General features: G+C 48.7%; 1 protein-coding gene across 1 annotated transcript; it reads left to right on the forward strand.

The window, feature by feature from the left end:
* Window positions 1–471: 471 nt before the first annotated feature.
* On the forward strand, window positions 472–10,611 carry LOC142574095 (solute carrier family 35 member G1-like). The gene is made up of 2 exons (XM_075683265.1): window positions 472–2,301; window positions 10,134–10,611. The coding sequence occupies exons 1-2, from the start codon at window positions 1,009–1,011 to the stop codon at window positions 10,281–10,283; spliced, it is 1,443 nt and encodes a 480-aa protein (XP_075539380.1). The 5' UTR covers window positions 472–1,008; the 3' UTR covers window positions 10,284–10,611.
* The last annotated feature ends 501 nt before the right edge of the window (window positions 10,612–11,112 follow it).

Consider the following 11,112-nt stretch of genomic DNA (forward strand, 5'->3'; position numbering starts at 1 on the left):
GTCTGCAGTCCGAGTGATTTCCCCGGGCTCCACCTTCCCGCTCCCCGGCCCGTGAGCTGCGTGCGAGGTCAAATTAGTATTGTGCAGCGTGGAGTGCAGAGAGGGCGTTGTCGTCTGTCAATCGCGCACGCCAGAAGGGGAGGCGGAGTACAGAGAAAGGAGACAGCAGGAGTTCAGCTTAGCCACGTGCGTCAGACGAGCACATATGTAGTACAATCGGGCGGTCAGGCCAGGCTCCAAGGACCCTTTAGTTTCGGTAAATGGCGGATCGTCCAGTTTGTTCAAAGCACACCGGTAATCTGGCGTTGTCCATCGAAGCGGCGCCAAAGGCAGAAGAGGTTCTGGATTGTCTCTCCACATCTGCACGGAGGGCACATAGGTGATTCTGCTATTGCAGTGCGATGGCTGTAGATTTATACGACCACTCCAAACCACAGCTGACACAGCAATGGTGCTTGACGTCGTTAGACGGATAATTGTAGACGGTTGTAGTTCTTCGGTCAATTCCAATGAGCCAGCATGATCTTACGCGTGAGATGGCCAAACTCTCTTAGAGCGTACAGCCGCTTTGAATGACGTACCGCGATCCCCAGCTCATCAGCAATTGCATGTTTAATTGGATGACATAATACAGTGACATTATTTTTGCTGGTTAATGATCATATATGTTATTAAGCATTCAAACGGCGATGCACATTCAGCGTACGTTTTTGAAAGCATGGAACATGAAAATCTAACACACAGTTACCATGCATCGCGGTAAAAAAAAAAAGGCCTTTGGGGGAACGATCGTCTATAGCGGGAAGGAGAGACGTGTAGGCGCTGGAAAGAATATAATCGGTAAAACAGCCCGATTCCTGGCTCATCCCCCACTGTGGGTACGTGCCATGGTTTTGTAGGATCGTCATCATCACCATCAACCATCAAATCTCGTTCCGCGTGAAATCACCGTAATCGCCATTGTTCACCTGCGCACCAAGAAGGAAAAGGATCTGTCAAGTACGGGGCATGTCCGACGCTGGATCTAAAGCCATGCTTCCAGGCATAGAAGAGTGCCGCGTACCGCTCATCGTTGACGCCGCCACTTCGGAGCCGGATCAAGTCAAAGGACCCCGTCGAAGCATTGCAGAACGCGCTGGCGACATCGGCGGAAAGCAGGAAGCCGACGTCACGCTGTCGCTAGTCGACGATTCGTCTCAGAGCTCTATCATCGCAGAGTCATCGCAGTCCAAGGCTTCGAAACAGCAGGTGAGTCTGTCGCTCGCCCACGAAGAAATGCAGCGAGGCTCGCCTATGGATTCCAGCAGAAAGTCCGCGGATGGACAGCACACTCCGAGCAGCGCTAGCGAGTCCAAGGAACGCGACGCCTCCCCGAGCATCCTCTCGCCCCTGCGGGCGCTGCGTAACTCGGTCGCGGGTCCCTCGAGCGTGGTCGAGTTGATGCGCTCGTACAGCGCGCCGAAGCCCGCCGAGCCCAGCACGAGCGACAGCAGCATCGCGCAGCGCCAGCGGGCTGCCGCCGGCCACTCGCTGGTCCTGGGCATCCTTATGGCCGCCGGCGCCAGCGCCGTCCTCTCCCTGGTCAACGTCGTCATCAAGCGGCTGGAATCCGTCAGTTCTCTCGAGGTGCTTACCTTCATGGCGTTCGGTGTGTTCATCGGCATCCTGCCGACGGCCACGGAAGAGGCGCAGCCCTTCGGCCCCAGCAGCGCCCAGCCGCTACTCATCGTGCGCACCGTCCTCTCCCTGGGCGCGGCCGGGCTGAGGCTGTCCAGCCTGTCCTACCTGACCATCGCCGACTCCTCGATCATCACCAGCCTGACCCCGCTCATGGTCGCCGTCACCGCCAGCATATTCCTCGCCGAGCCTTGCCACTGGACGCAGGGCGCGGCCGTGGCCCTGTCCATCCTGGGCATCACCCTGGTTGTGAAGCCGCCGTTTCTGGCAAATGCGGGGATCGCCTTCACCAAGGATCAGTACATCGGCATCGCGTACGGCCTCAGCCACACCGTCCTGAACGGCGTCACCACCGTCTGCATCCGGGCCACCAAGGGAGTGTCGCGCAGCGTCGTTGTGTTCCACTACGGCTGCCTCTCGATGCTGCTCGTGTCAATCGTGTCGATCGCCGTGGGTCGACTCAAGATCTTCTACGACGGTTCGCAGATTGGGTACCTGCTGCTCATCTCGCATCTCACCTTCGCCGTCCAGATGTTCCTCACCAAGGCGCTCCAGGTCGAGAACGCCTCGGTGGTCACCATAGTCAAGACGTCGTCGGATGTCATCTTTGGATTCGTCATGCAGGTATGTGGTGGTAAAGAAGCGCTATATTGGCTGCACTAGATGCGAATAAAACAGGACCACGCTCAGGTTTGGTTTTAGACTAACAATATATGAAAAAAAAGGAAGTGTGCGTGAATAAATTTAGGTACATCCTATTAGACGCACCGCAGCAAGCATAGTTAGCTTGATTTACAAGGGAGGAGGAGTAGACTTTGATGAAGAGAAAGGCGGAGAGGTCGGCCTGTAGAGCGTGTCTCTAGCCTGCTATTCCTCACTGGGGTAAGGGGAAGTGGGAAATGCAGGGAAAGGTAGGTGGCAGGTGATTTTCTTCCCCCGCCTATCCCAGCCGCTCCTCGGAAAACTAACCGGCGCAGCTCCGAGATGTGAGCCTGCCATGACGACCTGACCCCAAATTTCTCTGTGCATGCTACCTGGACATCCCAACCTCATCAACATAGACATGGACGGTACACCTGTAATAGCTCTAATTGAGACTAGCGCTCACATATCATTTATGAGCTCCATCCTCCGTGCTCGTCTAAACAAAATTCTCACCCCCGCTCCGATCACTGTATACAGTGATCGGAGTGATCGTCAGCTACGCGGACTAGCTGACGGTGCAACTCCGATTGTTACTGGGATGTGTACCGCCCGTGTTACTGTTGCTGGATGCCATACTTTGCTTTATGTTTTGGAGCAGTGCCCGCATGAAATCATCTTGGGATTCGATTTTCTGTGTCCACGTTCGGCCCTTATTGACTGTTCTGCCGGCATTATTCAACTCTCCCTACCATATGACGTTGAGACTTCTGATCCGAAGCATAGTCGACTATGCTTTGCTGAACGCATTCGCCTGTCCCGTCTTGCTGTGACGTTCGTAGACGTCATTCCCGATCAACCAATCGCCGATGGTGAATACATGTGTCTCTGTTCGCACAACGTGAAGTTCCCACACACGGACATCCGTATAAAGGAAAGTACCGCGTGTCTCCCAATTGTGAATTTCAGCCTATGTCCTCAAGTGCTCATCATCATCATCATCATCAGCCTGGTTACGCCCACTGCAGGGCAAAGGCCTCTCCCATACTTCTCCAACAACCCCGGTCATGTACTAATTGTGGCCATGCCGTCCCTGCAAACTTCTTAATCTCATCCGCCCACCTAACTTTCTGCCGCCCCCTGCTACGCTTCCCTTCCCTTGGGATCCAGTCCGTAACCCTTAATGACCATCGGTTATCTTCCCTCCTCATTACATGTCCTGCCCATGCCCATTTCTTTTTCTTGATTTCAACTAAGATGTCATTAACTCGCGTTTGTTCCCTCACCCAATCTGCTCTTTTCTTATCCCTTAACGTCACACCTATCATTCTTCTTTCCATAGCTCGTTGTGTCGTCCTCAATTTGAGTAGAACCCTTTTCGTAAGCCTCCAGGTTTCTGCCCCGTAGGTAAGTACCGGTAAGACACAGCTATTATATACTTTTCTCTTGAGGGATAACGGCAACCTGCTGTTCATGATTTGGGAATGCCTGCCAAACGCACTCCAGCCCATTCTTATTCTTCTGATTATTTCCGTCTCATGATCCGGATCCGCCGTCACTACCTGCCCTAAGTAGATGTATTCCCTTACAACTTCCAGTGCCTCGCTGCCTATTGTAAATTGCTGTTCTCTCCCGAGACTGTTAAGCATTACTTTAGTTTTCTGCATATTAATTTTTAGACCCACTCTTCTGCTTTGCCTCTCCAGGTCAGTGAGCATGCATTGCAATTGGTCCCCTGAGTTACTAAGCAAGGCAATATCATCAGCGAATCGCAAGTTACTAAGGTATTCTCCATTAACTTTTATCCCCAATTCTTCCCAATCCAGGTCTCTGAATACCTCCTGTAAACACGCTGTGAATAGCATTGGAGATATCGTATCTCCCTGCCTGACGCCTTTCTTTATTGAGATTTTGTTGCTTGCTTTATGGAGGACTACGGTGGCTGTGGAGCCGCTATAGATATCTTCCAGTATTTTTACATATGGCTCATCTACACCCTGATTCCGTAATGCCTCCATGACTGCTGAGGTTTCGACTGAATCAAACGCTTTCTCGTAATCAATGAAAGCTATATATAAGGGTTGGTTATATTCTGCACATTTCTCTATCACTTGATTGATAGTGTGAATATGGTCTATTGTTGAGTAGCCTTTACGGAATCCTGCCTGGTCCTTTGGTTGACAGACGTCTAAGGTGTTCCTGATTCTATTTGCAATTACCTTAGTAAATACTTTGTAGGCAACGGACAGTAAGCTGATCGGTCTATAATTTTTCAAGTCTTTGGCGTCCCCTTTCTTATGGATTAGGATTATGTTTGCGTTCTTCCAAGATTCCGGTACGCTCGAGGTCATGAGGCATTGCGTATACAGGGTGGCCAGTTTCTCTAGAACAATCTGTCCACCATCCTTCAACAAATCTGCTGTTACCTGATCCTCCCCAGCTGCCTTCCCCCTTTGCATATCTCCTAAGGCTTTCTTTACTTCTTCCGGCGTTACCTTCGGGATTTCGAATTCCTCTAGACTATTTTCTCTTCCATTATCGCCGTGGGTGCCACTGGTACTGTATAAATCTCTATAGAACTCCTCAGCCACTTGAACTATCTCATCCATATTAGTAATGATATTGCCGGCTTTGTCTCTTAACGCATACATCTGATTCTTGCCAATTCCTAGTTTCTTCTTCACTGTTTTTAGGATACCTCCGCTCCTGAGAGCATGTTCAATTCTATCCATATTATACTTCCTTATGTCAGCTGTCTTACGCTTGTTGATTAACTTCGAAAGTTCTGCCAGTTCTATTCTAGCTGTAGGGTTAGATGCTTTCATACATTGGCGTTTCTTGATCAGATCTTTCGTCTCCTGCGATAGTTTGCTGGTATCCTGCCTAACGGAGTTACCACCGACTTCCATTGCACACTCCTTAATGATGCCCACAAGATTGTCGTTCATTGCTTCAACACTAAGATCCTCTTCCTGAGTTAAAGCTGAATACCTGTTCTGCAGCTTGATCTGGAATTCCTCTATTTTCCCTCTTACCGCTAACTCATTGATCGGCTTCTTATGTACCAGTTTCTTCCGTTCCCTCCTCAGGTCTAGGCTAATTCGAGTTCTTACCATCCTGTGGTCACTGCAGCGCACCTTGCCGAGCACGTCCACATCTTGTATGATGCCAGGGTTAGCGCAGAGTATGAAGTCTATTTCATTTCTAGTCTCGCCGTTCGGGCTCCTCCACGTCCACTTTCGGCTATCCCGCTTGCGGAAGAAGGTATTCATTATCCTCATATTATTCTGTTCCGCAAACTCTACTAATAACTCTCCCCTGCTATTCCTAGTGCCTATGCCATATTCCCCCACTGCCTTGTCTCCAGCCTGCTTCTTGCCTACCTTGGCATTAAAGTCGCCCATTAGTATAGTGTATTTAGTTTTCACTCTCCCCACCGCCGATTCCACGTCTTCATAGAAGCTTTCGACTTCCTGGTCATCATGACTGGATGTAGGGGCGTAGACCTGTACAATCTTCATTTTGTACCTCTTATTAAGTTTCACAACAAGACCTGCCACCCTCTCGTTAATGCTATAGAATTCCTGTATGTTACCAGCTATATTCTTATTAATCAGGAATCCGACTCCTAGTTCTCTTCTATCCGCTAAGCCCCGGTAGCACAGGACGTGTCCGCTTTTTAGCACTGTATATGCTTCTTTTGGCCTCCTAACTTCACTGAGCCCTATTATATCCCATTTACTGCCCTCTAATTCCTCCAATAGCACTGCTAGACTCGCCTCACTAGATAACGTTCTAGCGTTAAACGTTGCCAGGTTCATATTCCAATGGCGGCCTGTCCGGAGCCAGTGATTCTTAGCACCCTCTGCTGCGTCGGAGGTCTGACCGCCGCCGTGGTCAGTTGCTTCGCAGCTGCTGGGGACTGAGGGCCGGGGTTTGATTGTTGTGTTCATAGGAGGTTGTGGCCAAGTACTGCACCAGGGTGACCAATCCTGCTCTGGTGAGGGAGTGCGTTACCGGTTCTGGTCACCGGGATCAGGCCACACTCCAGGCCTCAAGTGCTGCCTGAGGATATCTCCCTTGCAACCATTGCACTAGCCTGCGACTACGATATTTCCGCTTTGACTTCTAATGCACCGTCGCCTACCAGTTCCAATTCCGACATGCAACTGTGTTAGAGAAAGCGTGACAAAAATGATCGCCTCTGACCTTCCGGCTCCCCACATAAACGCGTTCCATTGCCTACTCACATCGTACTGGGGCATATTTGATCTCAATGTCCTACCATGGGGCCAAACATCCATTGTGAAGCATCGCATAAACACTGGCGATGCTAGCACGATACACCGACGACCCTATCGTGCATGCTCAACTGAGCGCCAAGTCATGCAGAAGGAAGTCGACATGATGCTTGCCCGAGATATCATGGAACCTTCTTCAAGTCCTTGGGCTTCCCCTGTCGCGCGTTTTAGGAAAAATTATAACAGCTCGAGCTTCTGTGTAAGACTATCGGAATCTTAACAAGGTAATAAAGAAAGACGTGTGCCCCTTGCCACGGATAGATGACGCCCTTGACTGCCTATACGGTGCAAAATATTTTTCTTCGATAGGCCTGCGTTCGGGGTACTCGCAGATTGCTATTGACGATATGGACCGTGAAAAGACCATCTTTATTACACCTGATGGCCTCTATCAGTTCAAAGTTATGCCATTTGGATTATGCAATGTCCCAGCTACATTTGAACGGACGCTCTCCTTCACGGTTGTAAGTGGTCGATCAGCTTGTGCTACCTCGACGACCTAATTTTCTTTTCGCCGACTTTTGAAACACATCACCGAGTGTCGTCATCTTCTCTCTCATCTTCATCGCTGACAGCGCCTCGTAGCAATATGGCGCAATCAGCTACTATATTTGTCCGATGCGCGGATGAACGCTTTAGACGCAGTACACGCAGAAGTAATCTTGTCCACACAAAACGACATCGCGCAAACATATTTCGCACTGTCTTCACGTCTCACAGGTCCTAGAGACGACTGTCTAAGCCAGCCTCACATAGAAAGTTCGAAAGTGATCTTGTGTTGCGTTGGGCGTGGTCAACTCTTCTCCACGTGCCTAAAATCCTTCTTCCGCAAAGGCACGGCAGTCCAAGCAGTCAACACTAAACATAAGTGCCCTTCGCTCGGCCGCATATTGAGGGCACACTAAGTATGTGAGCCATTGTCTAGGGAATGTGACAGACGCTACAGTCAGGATTCCGTTCTCGTCCGATCTTGTGAAGGTATCGGCGAGTGTACGCCACAACGAGCCGTAATCGATGGATGAAAGCTTCCTGGCCTCTCCGCAACCCAAGTGGAAGCCAGAAGCGCAAACCAGCTTCAAGTATATGGAGGCGCTCTTTCCGATGTTAGGGATAGTCCCATTGTCGCGCCATAGAGGTTTTGACGGAGTTATGGAGCAAGGCGTTGATGTAATACTGGGAAAATTAAGTTTAAGCCTCCAGTCAGTAAGTGCTATTCTTGCCTCCGCGTCAGCCTGTTCATTACCAGCTAGCTATTCCAAAATGGCTAGGGATCCACTGCAGCACGATGGTATGCCCGGATTGAGACGCCTCAGAAAGCAGAGACATGACGTCGTAAACCAGAGGACTTGTATATGCGGTTCTGTGATTCATATAATTGCTTATGAGTTGCAGCACGTTTTGAGTCACTGAGAATTGTCCATTTCTCGAGGATTTGTTGCAGAATGCAGCGGACTGCTCCTCGAACGCCGGTCAACTCGGCTGCTGTTGATGTTGATGTTGTTGTTGATGTTGATGATCGCCATTGCAGGTACTGTGTAGGCTGCCACGGAAGAGGTCTGTGTTGCAGAATGGTCTGCAAAAACATGTTCGGTATATCCGTACATGCAAGCAATGTAGGATAACGCGATATGCTTGAGCCCTGCAAACGGCATTTTCGAGTGCTTCGTTATTCCAGGGATTGAGAGTCTCACCGTCGGCTTTGCCACCGTCCAGAGTGGAACCCCCGGTAGTCATGCGGTGCGAAGTCCGACGGCAGTAGATCTTGTTGCGGCAACACGGCTTTCTGAGTAGGCGGCGCCAGGCTAGGCTCACACGACGTAATGCAGTCGGAAATTAAAGGGACACTAAAGCGAAGCAATAAATCAGTTTAGACTAATGAAGCATTGTTTGTGAACCCTGCAGGCAGTCATTTCAAAAAAATAGTTTGATTATTAGACGAGAAAATGAAGGTCCAAGTATCAGTATTTGAATTTCGCGCCGAAACCGCGGCGCCGGTACGTCAGCGTGACATGAGGGATTCCAAAGTACGTTTTCGCATTTGGGCCGCGTTGGCTGAATAAAGGTTCCCGAAACTTGCCATGTTTAATATTTGGTTCCTTTAGAACACAATGTAGTCAATCTGCACCGCTATATGTAATTAGTAGGCCCTAGAAGATGCCATCAAAATCCAAGACGTCACAGCCCCCAGGTGCGGGAACTTAAGTAGGCGTCGCCACCCGTATTTCGCTCTTGCGCTTTTCCTGGCTTACCAAACGTCTCATCGTTGTAAGAGTGGTGTTTTTGGTGTTGTAAAACGGTAATTTACTGATGCAGAAGCAATCATTTTTCACTTTAGTGTCCCTTTAAGAGGAAGCTTTAGCTCGGGCCCAACTCCGACGCGGCCGATTCAAGTACATGTAAAATGCAAAAAACGTTTTTCTGAAATACCCCTGGACCGATTTTATTGAAATTTGTTGCATTTGAGAGGGAAAGTTAAAATATAGTGACCCTTGGAAGCGGAATTTTTATTTAGGCCTTGAACTTTGTTAAAAAGATATTCAAATAACCGACCGTCCGAAAAAAATAGAAGCACGAAGTTCAGAAATTCATAGCTCTGCATCAAGAACAGATATCGCGGTTCTGTAAACGGCATCCATGAGATCATTGAAAGCGGACAAATTCCATATGTCATTTTACATCTTACCTGAATTTGTTACGTTGGTTACAAGGGTTCTGCAAAAACTGTATTTCCATATTACTAAATTTTTTTATATTCATGTGTAACATATCACTTATGTCCGCTTTAGATGTACTATTAGATGCAATTCACAGAATTGTATTATCATTTGTCGTTATTGAGTTACAGAGTTGTAGACTTAATAGTGTCGTTTTTTGAAAATTTTCGATTTTAGCCAATTTTTACTAAGAAATTGACAACCTAACTCAAAAATTCGAAGCCAGCAATCACTAGATTTTAAGTTTTTCTTTTAAATGCAACAAACCTCGTCAAATTTGGTGCGGTAGTTGCCGAGAAAAACAAGTTCTCCTTTTACATGTATTTAGATAGGAGCACCCGAGCTAAAGCTTCCTCTTAAGCTCAGTGGCATTGCCCTTATGTCACGAGGCTCACGTGTCCGAGATGACTGTTCATTTCACGACGTTTTTCCTGGCTACTGCTGAATTAAGTATTGCACGCGAAGAGAAAGTGATGGTTTCTGTTTCATTAGAGAAGGGAAAGGTGAACGCCTCGTCGTTAATGTACGAGATAACAGAAAATCAATATTGCCTCTTACGCACAAAATTGACTATATCTACAACATAGCGAGGCGCAGAGATCTCCAGCCTGGTTAGCCACCTATACTTACTGTGAGCGTAAGTTAACGCTCTGAGTAATGCACATAGACTGACAATAGTTACTTGAAGAGATGTAATTTTGCCATTTGTGCCGTATGGCGTAGACAAACTTTCTTTACGTTTCCGGCGCTAAATTTACAGTGCACGGTGTGAGTAATATTTGACACCTCTTCTACGCAGGCAGTGTTCTTGGAGGTGTACCCGGACTTGTTCAGCCTGTTCGGCGGCACCTTTGTGCTCGTAGGCGTCGTCATCATCGGCATGCGCAAGATCGCCCAGGCAGCCGCACCTGATACTATGCTCAGGCGGAGGCTTCGATTTCTTCTTTAATTAGGAAAATATCATGCCTGATATATATTCTAGTACAATGACGTGGACAATCTTGCATTCAGTAAATGTGAAACATTGAGCAGTGTGGATGAATGTGACGTGTGCAAGAGCGTGCGCGATGCAAAGGGAATGCCAGATTGATTCATTAGGTGCAGTAAGTACTACACGGCAACTTATACATAATGCATGTTTTGAGGCCTAAAGGAACGCGTCCTCGACCGACCGTAACATTACATCTCGATTCTCACCATCTGTTTACGTAGAGCCGCAATATTGAGCGCGGCTAAATCATCGCTTCTGAACGTATAACTTGCTGTAAAAAAAAAAATTGGGGTATAGTACGCTTCAGTACTGTTCTTCAATATTTACTATAACCAAGCTCGCATGTGCCGAGCTCCACGTCGACTATTTTGATCTTGCAAGAGAACTGACCAATACCAGCAAGATCATCTTTATTTACCATTTACTAATGAGTTAGCATGGTTGATCCGAACGGCAGGCAATGCATGGAAAAGCTCCGGAGAAGCGGGCCAACCTGAACCGAAAACCGTTAATTTTTTAGAGCGCAGCTCTTTGGCGTCCGTTCCTGGGTTTCGCGTCGTCGTCGGCGTTGTCGCCGGCCTCGTAACCAGCTCCGCCCCCCTTTCATCCCCCCAGCGCTAGCAGCGACCGACTGATACCGCTGGATGCCGCTGACGCCGCTAGAGAGTCAAGATAACGTGACTGCATAGAACACCGTCGCCGCCATGCAGAAAGAGGAGGAAAGGGTCCCCCCCCCCTGTTCTTGTGTGGCGGATAGGGTGCTCTTCAGTTGCCGACGCGCCGGTTA

Source organism: Dermacentor variabilis, chromosome 3, assembly GCF_050947875.1.
Source record: "Dermacentor variabilis isolate Ectoservices chromosome 3, ASM5094787v1, whole genome shotgun sequence".
Lineage (NCBI taxonomy): Eukaryota > Metazoa > Arthropoda > Arachnida > Ixodida > Ixodidae > Dermacentor > Dermacentor variabilis.

Bases quoted from the DNA above. Each gene is read 5' to 3' on its own strand.
- LOC142574095 (XM_075683265.1), top strand. From the start codon at position 1,009: ATGTCCGACGCTGGATCTAAAGCCATGCTTCCAGGCATAGAAGAGTGC. The intron at 2,302-10,133 runs GTATGTGGTGGT...TCTTCTACGCAG, and splicing joins TCTTTGGATTCGTCATGCAG to GCAGTGTTCTTGGAGGTGTA.